Raw genomic sequence first — 13,547 nt, 5'->3', positions numbered from 1 at the left:
ATCCACGCCCTGATCCATACCCTGATCCATGCCCTGATCCATGCCATGCTGAGCACCTCTCCTTGCAGAGAGGGGGTCCTGCAACCCCCCTGGGTCCCCACAGCAGCAGCCTGAGCCTCACCAGGGGACACAGAGATGGTCCCTGGGCACTGTGTCTGCTCTTACCTGCCGGAATCCAGCCCGGGTGTGCTGCAGGATTTTCAGGGCGTAGTTGGACCGTTGGCCTTTGCTGTTGAATTCGATGTGGCCGGTGAGACCTTCCAATTCTACCTGTCCAAGAGAGACTGAGTTACAGCGCCCAGCGAGGTGGCTCACCCCACCACCCTCCCAGTGCAGCCCTTGTGTCCCCACCCTGCTTGCCCTCAGAGTCTGGAGGGGAAGAGAAGCAGGAGAACAAAGTGCAGGGCTCCCCAGGTTTCTTTGCTTTGGAATAAACCACCTCCACAGCCCCTCAACAGCTCCCCCCATCCCAAGGCTAAGCCACTGGGGATCCAAGGACCAGAGCTAAGGGAAGCTGAAGGATTTTGTTGGCTCTGACTAAAGGTGAGATTTAAAACAGGTTCACACGCACAGGCTGAAGTGGTACAAGGCTCAAGCTTTCCCTTGGGGGAAAAAAAAAGTCTCTTGAAGTTTCCTGGTCTCAGCTGCCCCCTCAAACAGACTCAGGAACCTGCTCCTTCTGCATGGGCATGGAATCATATTGGCCAACCCCAGGATGAAATTTCAGAGTGTCCTCCTGCCAGAAGTAGGCTTGTTTGGTTCCAGCAACCACATTTTTGGTTGAAAGGAGCCCAAACCCCTCCATAGGGGAGCTCATGTCTCACCACTGAGCTCTGAGCAACTGTATGGCATGATCTTATATCTACTCAATTCACTCAAAACAGGGCTCAAACCACTTAGAAACATTCATACTTTAGCAAAAAAAAAACAAAAACCATTGAGTTTCAGTTTTTCTGCAGCAAAAACAGGGAGTTTCATGTCATTCCAAGGCCAGGGACAACAGGGACAAACCAGCCTTTAGATCTGCTCTCTAAATAGCACAGACTGCCAGCACCAGCACAGCTCTTGCTGCTGGCAGTGGGGAGCACGAGCTCTGCCCCAGCAGCACACACTCCAGCCCCCTCTCACCATTCTCAGGTAGTTCATGAGGCTGGTGCCGTGCTGCCAGATCTGGGCAGAGCCGCAGGACAGGGGCTTCACCCCGATCTCCTGGCTGCGGTTGAGCTCCTGCACGGCCGTCACCACGGCGTACACGGCGTCGAAGAGCAGGGCAGAGGAGAGCTGTGGGGAAAAGGGGGCAAAAACTCAGGCAGGAAGACGAAAACCCAGCCCCCCACTGCTGCTTGCAGCAAGCAGGACAGCGCCCTATTCACAACCCCTTTTTGCTTCCTTGTTCTTCAGAATTTCTTCTACCGTTGTCATCTTTCCATCTCGCTGTCTCTGCCCCTCCCCTTTCTTTTGTAACCTCAGTTTCCTAAAGTAACTCACTTTTTCTAATCCAGGCATGTTGGTGACTGTGATCAATCTGCTGGCCAGGGGGAACGCTCCTGAGAGCATCAGGTTTGTGGAGTTCCTAAAATGGGGCAGCTGGGCAGAACAGAGACCCTCTGTGCCTGCACTCACAGCAGGCAAGATGATTGTGCTGCTTCAGCCATTACTGGGCACCAATGTGTCCTTCATTGACAGGCAGATCCACATGAGGTGAGGTTTTGCTAGATCTGCTTCTCAAGCAGCCAAATCCTGCTTTTCAGACCCCACAGGGACCATCCAGTGCTGTGCTACACCCCCAGTTCCCTGCTGTGATGGCACTGCTGAAGGCATGTCAAAAGTCACACAGCTCTCCTCCTCCTCTTGGCTTTGTTTGCCTTTCATCAGGTTTCTTTGTCCATCAAGCCTCACAAACCGTGTTTCTTGCCCGAGCACAAGTGTTTCCAGGCCTTTGATCCCATTAATAATCAGCCATTTTCCCTCTCGTGTTCACTGGTGCGACTGAGATTTCACTTTTAATTACTGTCACCTCCTGACTCTGCTGGAATTAAGCCGTTGCACCTCATTACTACCAAGGCTACATTTTCCTCATGGATACTTCCAGGAGCATCCTCTTCCCATCCCGGCTCCTGGCAACGGGCTCAGTCTCCAGCCTGGAGCTCCTTTGCCTGCCTTACCCTGGCTGTGGAATCTGCATCCTCTCCTCCTCCCAAAGCCTGACTAGGTTTGTTCAGTGCTGCCAGTGGCCCTGCAGGGACAATCTCTCCCAGTTCAATCACCCCAACAAACCTTTGGCTTCCACTGCATTACTAATTGGAACGGAGCAAGGCAGAGTTGACCCTGCTTGATCTTCCTCACATCAGTGGTGAGACCTCACTGACCACGGTGGGCTGGGATCAGACACTTGACAAGCAGCACAAAAACCTTTAAACCCACAAGCCAGCAGTTAAAAGGCAGGATTCCAGCCTCATGCCAGCAAAACCCCAACCACCAGCTCTGACAGCACCGGTGACCTCTCACTTCTCCAGCCCTGACTCACATTTGCTCTGTCACACTCCTCCTGCACATCCCAGCTTCATCTGTTTTACACAAATCCCATCCAGGTTTCTCCAGGGAGCCCTGGGCAGCTTGACTGGCCCCTGCCAGTCTTGCAGCTCACCTGTCTCCTATGGAACAGGTACACCTTTGGTCATGGAAGTTGAGCACACAAGGAATGGGTGGAAGAGTGGGAAGAGAAATTTGGCATTTTATATCACAGGGCCCTTTGCAATGGCAGGAAGAATCTCTCCTGCACTTCTTCCCTCCTGTTTGGGGGTAAATCTGCTAAGCTTGATCCAGCATTCCCCTCCTGGGAAGCATTTTTCAGAGATCCTTAAAGGAGATGATATATCCTTCTCCCTGCCTTTATTTTTTCCTAACAGGGCCTCTCCAGCCTGTCCTGTCCTCAGCCCCTGTGCCATGAAGCTCTTTAGCATACACTTAATTTTCACTGTGAACTTAATCCCACTCAGGTCACGGGATGTCACACACAATTAGCAATTATTTCCCTGAATCAGGAACCAGATTAACACCACCAGCTGGACAAATGAAACTGTTATGAGACCAAACACAACCCCTGTAACCCCAGAGCTTCACCATTTCGTACCAAATCAGAATATTGGCCCAGCATTTTTAATTGTCTCCTGCTGGGTTTCCATTTCCATTTGCCCTGAGCAGTTAATGATCTCTTATTAGCTGGTGAGCAAGAGACTTGCAGATCTCAGTCAGGCATTTGACATTATTGGTTGGAATGTTTTGCCCTGAAAAAGTTGTCAGGATTTCTGGCAGGCCCCCTTATAATTTCAAGGAATTTAGGGACTGAGGAGGGCATGGTGATACATAGGAACAAGTCCTTGTGGTAGGGAATAGGAATCCTGCCCATTCCTCTTTTCTTTCCTGAATTAAAATCACAGCTTTCCTCGGGAGCTCTCCCATTTGCCTCTCAGCTCACCCCAGTGTTTTCTGTTTCTCATCTCTTTCTGGCATTATTCACTTGTTAACTCAGATATAACAGATCATATTCAACACAGCAAGGAAATTTGGGATGCAGCTGTGTGGAGGAAAGCCATTCCCAATTATAGGGTGTTGGGAGTGCAGCAGCATTTCTGGATTCTTTGTCTCTCTGGAATTTGGAGGCAGGCAAGTGTCTCCTGCAGCCCAGAAAGTCAAAATGAGGACGGGGGCAGCTGAGAACATCCCCTCCCCTTCCCTGCAGCCTCACCTGAGTCAGTGCTGAGGTACCTGAAGCTGCTGGATTTTGCACTGGAAAAGATGCAAAGCAGCCACACATTTTGGAGGGCACAGCCTTCAGCAGGGGAGCGGAGAGAGACCTGGAGACAGCACCTTTGGAACTCCCTCCAGGCAGATCCAGTGAGGGGGATCTGCCACTGCCTTCCTGTTACTTCACCTCAACTCTCTCCATGTCACCTATAAAACCTCTCACTCCTTTCATGTCCTCATTTTAACCCACAGCTTTGTCACCCTGTCTCAAACAGCCAATTTGTTAACAAATGGATTCTGTTCCTCGCTTGCACCGTCTGATTTGTGCAGATCCCTGTTGGTTTTGTGCCACCCCTGCCATGCCAGAGCTCCCTGGCAGTGTCAGCAGATCCACGGGGCTCTGGGGACTTCCCTCAATCCCCGAAGCCAAATTCTTGACAATGCAAGTTGCTGATGAAAATTGCCACTTGCTGGGTGTCTCATCAGGGCAGGGGAGGTGGGCTCCCTGCTCCACCCCCAGCCACACAAGGAGAGGCTGTACCCAAAAAATAGGGGGGTGTTGGAGAGTCCAGCTGTGACACAAAGCCCTGGGAACAACTCACCAAAACTAGAAAGCATCAAAAAAAAAAAAAAAAAAGATCAGCAGCTGGACCTTCCAACTGGTGTCTTCAAGACAATGAACTCCATCAGATGCCCTGAGCCTGAGCTCCAGCTCCTTGCTGGATGCAACACATCCTCCTCCCAACAGCATTCCTGCCCCTCTAAAAACTAACAGCAGTTAAGTAGAATAATCCATTTTTTTTTTTAAATCTCCCATGTAAAGGCCAATGTTTAAAGGCAAGCTGCTCTCCAGGGAAATACTGAACAGGTTTGGCTACTTTGGGTTGTGCCATGGGTTGAGGTTTTTTTTTCCCTTTCCTTCCTCAAACATTAGCATCTGTATCTTTGCCCCCAAAATGTAACACGGAGAATTAAAGCCGTTAAAACCCTGTGAAACAGACTTTACAATCTGGATTTTATTCAATGGCATAAACACTTAATTACAAACATCTGTTTTAGCCTAAATTCTAATTACCAAATCTAGCCATCTGTAATTTGAATGATTTTCTCTGATTTCCTTTCTTTGCAATGTGATTAATGAGAATGGCATTAGAGCAGGCAGCTCCCTCCTCCTTTGTCAGATGCTTCCTCAGCTCTAGAAGAAAGCCCTGGGATTTTGCAGCTCGCAGGAAACCTCCCTCCTGTCACTTCCAGCTGTTGAGCTTCCTTTCCCCTCTTTAGGATGAGCTATTCCATGAGACAACTCCTTCCCAGGACTACAAGGGGAAGTTCTAACACAGGGGGCTGTTCCCTGGGAGATGAGACCTCCCAGATTTCCAACAGCAGAGATGATCCCTGGCGGAATTTTCCTCCCAGACAAAGGCAAGAAAACACCTGCCCTGCCTGGGAATATTTCAGCTCTGCTCTGTAACTTCCCCACTCAGGGCAAATCCCTTTTTCATCACCTGGGACAGGGCATTTTGAAGAATTCCAGGCATAATCCTGCATCCTTCCACCTGCAGGTTTTGCTGGTTGCTCGAGACAACACAGGGTAAGAAAGCCCAATGAGAATTTTAATTTCCCCATCACACCTGCTACACTCCTGTTCCTACTGACTTCTGCTTGTACTATTAGAGGGAAATTTGTTTTTAATGCCTCTGAACTGTCATCCAAATAGGAAGTTTCCTGGTAGCAATCCCATGGAGATTCAGCAGGGCAGGCAGCAAGTGACTGGAGCAGGGAGGAGGGAGAGCAGGATGGTCCCAGGCACATCCAACAGGCAGAAATAATAATAATAAGGGCAGCAAGCTCCTAATTTTGCCTGTTAAGGATCACTTTGTGGTGACAATAAGGTTTTCAGAGCTGCCTCAGCTCATCAAGGGGACTCTGAGCTCATTAAAAAACAAGCAAGAGGGTTCCACTGATGGTATTTTCTCTCTCTCTCCTCCCCCAGCTCCAGTCACAGCACCCCTGATGTGGCAAATGTGCTTTGCAAACCTTCCCAGTTGGGGAGAATCCCTGGGGAAGATTTCAGTTCTGATCTGCACATTCATCAGGGAGATGTTGGAGCGTGGAACACAACCCAGCCTTTTGGCATCTGCCTGAGCCCAGCCCTTTCTGTGCCATCTGCATTCCCAGTCCCTCTGCCACGAGCCATTTTTACTGCAGGTAAAACACACAGGGACAAACTTCACAAAGGAAACACTGAATCAGAGCTGCATCATCCCCTGCACACAGAAAACACAGTTCAAACTAAGATTAGGCTTGAATTTAGAGCTGTGCACCAGTTCAAGCACAGAGAACCCCTTGAAAGCTCTGCTCCCCAAGTCCCTTTGGGCAGCCTCTGACTTTCAGGATCACTTTAGTGTTCTCCAAATCAAATCCTCCTCTGCAAATCACAGCTTGATACCCAAATTCCTCTCCTACCTACTCAGCTAAAATGCTCTGTCTGGCTCATTCCTCAGCCCACAAAAGCCAGTCCAAGGTGCAGCAGTACAGCTGCAGCCTGAGCTCCTCAGCACAGGGTTTACTTGGATTAAATAATTCAATTATTTAATAAATCTAATAATTAAAAAATGTACCCTTTGAGACCAGAGCTTGTACCTCTGCATTGCCAGGCTCTGCTCAGGACCATCCTGAAGTTCCTCTCACAAGGTTTTCCTGTTGGTTTGTAGCTGTTCCCAGCCCAGGGAGGCTGTGGGTGATGGGAATGAATTTTACTTACTGCTGGCCCAGTGAATGGAGCATGATCACAGTTCTCCTGCCAGGACTGGTTGAGGCTCTGGACAAACTCTTGGAAGAAGGCATGAGACTGGTTGAAAATGGAAAATCCCAGGATGTTGACTCTGTCGTCCAACAGGCTGTCCAGGCGCTGGAGGGAAAACTCCTAAAGCAGCACAAAGCAGAAAATGGGATTAGAGGAGAAAACTGGCACTGAAAGCTTCCAAACCAGTCAACCCTTGGAGGGAAGATGGGACTGTGGAGTGATGAGACCTTACATGTGGAACCCCCATTCCACACTGGGGATGAAACCCACCCACTCGTTGGTGAGGAAGGTCTGGGTGCTAAACAGGATTTGTGCTGCCCATCTCAGGCTTTTAATGAAGATGTCAGCCAAGTCCAGGGTTATATTGGCCAAATTCCACCAAAAAAAAAAAACAAACCAAAACCAAACCCTGCAAAAAAGGTTATGGAAAGTTTCCATTCCTGAATTGTGGGTCCTGCCAACCACACCTGAGTGTGGTGTTCCTCTTGCAGTTACAAACCACCCCTTCTGGCAGGAGCTCCCTGTGACACTGGGGTCACAGCCCAGGCAGGGAGGTGGATGAAGTATTTCAGATGAAGCCACTAACCTGCTCCAACAGCCCAGGGAAGGTCAGCTCTGCTGTGGGAGGTCCAGAGCACACAGAGATTTATATTTCCCAAGCGCTGCCCTCTCTCCAAGGCACTCCCAAAAACAGAATCCCTGCTCTGTTCTCTATGAAAACACTGCTGTGCCTGAGAGCTCCAGGCAGTGGGAGGACACCAGCAATGGTTCTCCATCCAAACTCAGGGCAGGAGGGATCCCCAGGCCACCACGGCCACCTCTTTTCTTTATTCTTCTGAATTTCCTCTGAACTGAGCCCCAGCCTGGGTGACAAACATCATCTGCTGAGTGAAGCTGCTCCATCACCACAACCAATTTGGTGACACCAAGTTTAAACTGTTAAGTTAAACCAGTTCCTTCCCCACTGGAGAGGAGGAACCTAACCCTGACCTACCTAATCCTAACAACCCAATCCTGCACTGGCACCAGGTACCAGGAGGAGATGCCACTCCTGGGACACCCTAATGCCCTGTGGAGGGTGGGAAGGTGCTTTGAATGTGGGGTTTTGGAGTTGGGAGCATCCCCTCACAATTCTAAAAAGCAAAGTGGTACAATGCCTAAAAATGACTGCATATTATAAAAATGACAGCGAAAAGGGAAAGCCCTCCTTTGCTACTCACATCAAGGGAAGCAGCTACACGACAGATTCCTGGAAAAGGGTCCAACCCTTCTTGTCCTATTAGCAGGAAATAATGGCACCGTCCTCACTAATTTCTCTTTTGCTAATTGCTAAAATGGAGCAGGGAGGTGGGAGTAATAATAGTTTCAGGAACTGCTGGATGCCCGTTCTCCTCCATCACTAACACAGACGGCTCTGGGCTCTGTGGAGTGTGAGATTTGCAACAAGCCAGCCCATTTTTTATCTTTGCTGCCTTCCCGGGCACGCAGGAACAGCGTCTGTAAATCTCCAAAACATGGGAGTTACAAGACTATTCCAGCCCAGGCAAACTCCCCCAGGAATGTGATCAGACACAGGATTAAGTGCGTTTTGGACACGACCGCATTAGCGTTGGGTAACATGAAATTGCCTGTGAACTATTGATTCATTTGAATGATATTATCCTGCTGCCTCCCTGACAGGTTATCCATTTACCCACGGCATCCTGTCAGCCCGTGCAACGAGGGCAGGTGGCTAATGAGGAGCTGGGCTGGAGGAGATCCTGGATGCAAACGGAGCGGCAGGAGATGTGCTGAGCCCCCCGTAAAAACACCATCTCCCTGCAGCCAGAGCTGGGAGGCAAATTGTGCAGGGCACGAGGCAGACAGCTGCCTGACTGCCCTCCTGGCTTGGTTGTACACAGAAGGAAAATGGGATGTTTTGTACCAGAACAGCCACACAGTCCAAGGCTTCGTTCTCAAGCCAGACTGCCCCAGCCTCCCTCCCTGCATGTATCCATTGTGCCTTTTCTCCCCTGAAAACATCCCTAAGCTTTTGAGGCTGCAGGTTTGTTGTGCTCTGCTCCTTAAATTAGCAACTAATGGGCAAGGGAATAGTCTTGCTTCCCACAGGGAACCCGGGGCAGGGGTGAGGTTTGTTCCAGCCAAGCAGCTGAACCCAAGCTCTGACTGCTCCGAGCGCCGGGGTCACTCCTGGCCCCTCACCCAGCTCATGGCACAGTTTTTGGAGGGATCCCCACCTGCATCAGCCCAATTTCCTCAGGGAAGCTCCCCGGGGCTGGAGGCAGCTGCCAGGGCTCACTGCCTGCAAAGCAACCGCAGGCAGACCCCGACACACTCCCCCCAGAGACACCAATTTGCTCCGGTTCAAATGTCAGCAGCAGCTTTTCCCAGCTCTCATTAGCAGTGGCTGGTTGGGTCTTTTTCTACAGCCAGCACTCCCCATCCACATCCATCTTTTCCCAGGCAAGCCTCCAGCTGCAGAAAACCCCCTGTCTGTGGCTGTCATGTCCATAAAGCACCACCTCTGTGAGACACGGGGGTGGCATGGCCTGTACCCCACCCTTTCCCCCCGCTGCCCCTTCCCTCTGCTCCAGCTCCAATCTCTGGCCTCTAAACGGTTTTTCCCACCAGATATTCACAAAACCACTCTGCAGACCCAGGTCAGGGGGAAATGAGCCGTGAGCTGCCTATGCAATGAGATGGAGATAAACCACCCTTGGGGGACACACTTCATTTGCAGTGGGATAAGAGAGATTTGGTAAGGTCAGGCTTTGCAAGGAGGGCAAAGGGGTGAGAGCATCCAGATACTCAGCTCAGCTTCTGTCCCTGTCTGGGTTTTTTTTTTTTTTTTTTCCCTTTCTACACACTCATTCACCACGCTTGACATTTCCAAAACCACGTTTTGCAAACACAAAACTCATTTGCCATTCAAGGCCTGCAGCTCTCAGCTGATTTCCCGTGGCAAGAGGCAAACACAGACAGGACAAGGGGTGGAGAACCCCGATCTCAGGGGTATTTTCAGCTGGAGATCCAAAGATTTCTCACTAAGACAGAGTAAAACTGACTTTTGCCTAAGCTCCCACCTTGCCTCAGCTGCTGGACAGAGCTGAGAGACCTAATTCCTGCACAAAACACTTTCACAGCTGCCTTTCTCTCCTCATATAGTTACTCTTCCCTACCCTCAGTGCTGGCTGGTGCTTTTACAGGCTAGAAGACAACTTCCCAGTGCAGTAAGAGCAAGGAGCCATTAGGAAAATAACTCACATTCTGTTTAAAAGGGGATTCCAAGGCTCCTCCACCTGTGCAAATACAGCTTTGTAACCACAGGCTTTCAGGCAGGTGGACATGACAGGATGTGAATCAAAGAGATGGGTTCAAATAGCATCTCCCTTATTATCTCTGTTCCATCACCAAGGATTTTCCCCCCCTCCCTGCACTGCAGCAATTCCAATAGTTGACCAACACTCTGCCCTCCACCTCAGTCCAACCTGAGGTGCAGAGAGTGATGCCAAGGTGAATTTCTGGGAGATACAAATCCTGAATTCTTCCCCCTCTTTGCACTCTTATTTTTAAAAACACACATCAGAAGTCAACATTCTGCTTCAAGAGGCCTCAGGAAAAAATAGCCCCAGAGGGTCAGCAGCCAAAATTAATGAACTTTTACAGGTAAAAAATCCCTGGGCTTTGCTCAAACCACAGCAAATTCTGCAGCAGCACCAGGCAATTACAGTGTAGGTTCTCTGACTTTTATACTACAGGGCTGCAACCTCTAAATATGTGCTGTTAAATAACAACACTTAGCAATTCTATGGCACTCTATATTTTCCAAGTGCTAGGCACACATTAGCTAATTGAATACAAAGGGCTTCCCTGGGAGACAAGGTTGGAGGAGTTATTAGAGGGTGAAGCCACTCCTGTGATTCAGGAAGCACTCGACCTGCACTCTCACTTCACAGCAGGAGACAAAACCTCTGGAGTGACCCCAACATTCACATCACTGGGAGAATCTGGCTAATAAAAGCCACACAGCCAAGCCAGGGCCTCAGCACCCTCCCAGGGAACAATTTCTTCCCAATATCTGATCTAAATCTGCCCTCCTTCAGGTTAAAGCCATTCCCCCTTGTCCTGTCACTCCAAGCCCTGGTAAAAATCCCCTCTCCAGCCTTCTTGCAGGTCACCTTTAGGCACTGGAAGGTGCTGTAAGTTCACCCCAAAGCCTTCTCTTCTCCAGGCAGAACATCCCAAAACAGACACAGGTTGACAACACGCCTTACAACGCAAGGCATCAAAGGCAGCATTCATATATAAGCACATCATTAATGAAGTATCCTCCCAAATGCACACCTCAGTGACCCACTCCCAGGCTACAGGACACCCCACAAATGTGGGGAGACACCAAAGGGACACTTCAGTGTCCGTCCTGGGATTGCCTGGCAGCTTTTAGGCAGGAGCCAAACCACCAGCCAGTGCAAAGTCAGCACAGCTCTGGTGACTGCACTGCTGACATCCCTGGGTGCCAGTGTGAACCACCACTCACCATTTTAGGGTTAACCAGAGGAGAGAAATTATCCCAGCTCGGGATTTTCGGGCAAACAGACTCCAAGGAGTCTCTCCCCAGGTCTTCCCTCACCACCGGTCCCTGCTGCTTCCCGAGTCTGGGAAGAAGAGGCTGGAGGCTTTGGTGTGGAAAAGGCCAGTCAGGTAGGGGACTATCAGTGTCATAACAGCCTGCCTGGGGAGAGGATGTGTTTGAGAGCGTGGAGCTGCCTCCCCTGCTCTGCCGCCGTCTCACTCCAGCGAGTGGCTCCCGGTAATTGCTCCCCCCGCAGTGCCCAGTTTGTATTCAGCACTCTCTGCATCAGCTATTGAGCTCCTTCCAGCTGCATTGATCGAGCTGGTGATATCGCTCTGCATCCCATTTGTGTGAGCACAGCCTCGCTCCCCCACTCGATCCTTATCACATTTTTAATAACCCGGATCACCCGGGAAGCAGGGAGACAGTGATCACTCCCTGCAGGATGGAGACCTGTCAGGGGCTCAGTTCATTTTTCGTGCCACCAGGACCTTCCCACAGCCTGCTTGTCCTCTCACCGCACCCCAAGCCCCTGGAAGGAACAGGATTTGCTCGATTCAACCCACACTAACAAGATGTCTGTCTCCCTCCCTCCTCTCTCTCCTGCTCGCACAAACATGTTTATCTCCCTCTCCTAATCACTGCAAGGACTTTATTGGATTTTTGGATCTGCTGATCAACAGCCTCCAAAACACCCTCAGACACTGTCATAGCCCAGCACTCAGTAGGGGAAGTTCACTGCTGTAAACTCAGCAAGCTGCACTGACCTCAGTCCTGGCCGAGGATCCAGCACCAAAGGCTGATTTACACCAGGCACAGCCTTGCTGTGGGCCCAGGACACACTGTACTGTTCCTTCTTTGTGGGCTGTGAAGGAGAACACTGGGCCAAGGCTTCCATTTCCCTATTAAACCCTCACTCTGGCAAAACTTCCCTGTCGAGAGTATTTGGTGCCTAGAAAAGCTCTCACCCTCCAAACACAGACTTCAGTGTCCATCCTGAGATTGCCTGGCAGCTTTTAGGCAGGAGCCAAACCTCCAGCCAGTGCAAAGTCAGCACAGCTCTGGTGACTGCACTGCTGGCATCCCTGGGTGCCAGTGTGAACCACCACTCACCATTTTAGGGTTAACCAGAGGAGAGAAATTATCCCAGCTCGGGATTTTTGGGCAAACAGACTCCAAGGAGTCTCTCCCCAGGTCATGGAAGGCAGAACTAGTACACTTAGCCCAGAAAGGGCAGAGGGTGCCATCCTGGTCCTATTTGTGTTCAAAGAACAGGTGGATGTGGCACCTGAGGACAGGATTTAGGGGTGAACTCGGTGGTTGTGCTGTGTTGATGGTTGGGATTGATGATCCTAAAATCCCAGGCTGGTTTGGGTCAAGAGGGAAATTAGAGATCATCTTGTTCCAACCTCTTGCCATGGGCAGGGACACCTCCCACTAGCCCAGGTTGCTCAGAGCCCCCTCCAACCCTGCCTTGTTCTCAGAGGTCTTTTCCAACCTTAACAATTCCATAATTCTATTTAAACTGAGCACTCTGGAGCTACTCCAGGTTTTCACAGCTCAGGTACAAACATGTTGAGTCCAGGGCAAGACTCACTGACAGAGAGGGGAGCAGGAGGACTGCTCTTCCTCCAGGGACACCCAAAAAATGGCTAAAACACGGGCTCCTCACAAGAAGCTTGAAAATACTTAAGGCTCCTGTGTCACAGAATAATTAAGGCTGGAAAAGACCTCCAAGATCTCCATGTCCAAGTGCCACTGTGGTCCCCTACAGTGCCCTGGCACTGCTGGAGATCATTGACAACAATAAGAGCACAAAAAGGAAGATAAATAAGCACATAAACAAAGGACACTCAACACAAATATATTTCCCAGGGGACTGGGGGTATCTCCCACCCTTCTCCATCACTCCCAGCTCCTCACACCACTGGGACACTGACCCTGCAATGGTCCCACTGACCAATTCCTCCCCAGGATCACCAAACCTCCTCTGTTGGATGTGCAGAAAACCCCAGCCTTTGTCTCTCTGGATCCTGTTGCCCTCAGAGCTGAGCTGCCAAGTCTGTTAATCATTCCAAAGCTCCAGCAACACATTTATTTATTTACTCAAGTGGACAATATTATGTTAAGTGCTTTATGGCTTTCTTGAAAGGCTCAATTTATTTATAAACTATTGACAGAGTCAATAAGTTCATAATGGGCCACATGTAAAAATCAATTCCTGTGGAAGCAAAAAAAGAAAAAAAAAAGTCATCACAGCAACAAATTGTGGCCTTTTGAGGAGGTAAGTGGATGTGGTAGATCTACTCAAGGCACTGTTACTTGGCCATTTATGTAGTAAAAGGGAAACTGTGAGCTAAGGGACAATTTAGGGGAACACACACATATATATATATATATATATATATAAAATTTGATTGC

General features: G+C 49.8%; 1 protein-coding gene across 1 annotated transcript in view; it reads right to left on the bottom strand.

Moving 5' to 3' along the window:
• The window catches only part of GRIK4 (glutamate ionotropic receptor kainate type subunit 4), a 182,094-nt gene that overhangs the window by 36,416 nt on the left and 132,131 nt on the right, over nt 1-13,547 (bottom strand). The window contains 3 exon segments of the mRNA XM_027655665.1: nt 166-270; nt 1,129-1,281; nt 6,512-6,673. Coding sequence (XP_027511466.1) covers nt 166-270; nt 1,129-1,281; nt 6,512-6,673 — 420 coding nt within the window.

Source organism: Corapipo altera, unplaced genomic scaffold, assembly GCF_003945725.1.
Source record: "Corapipo altera isolate COAL_440 unplaced genomic scaffold, ASM394572v1 71, whole genome shotgun sequence".
Taxonomy (NCBI): domain Eukaryota; kingdom Metazoa; phylum Chordata; class Aves; order Passeriformes; family Pipridae; genus Corapipo; species Corapipo altera.
The sequence above is the reverse complement of the archived record's forward strand: the minus strand, read 5'-3'. Positions and strand labels throughout refer to the sequence as shown.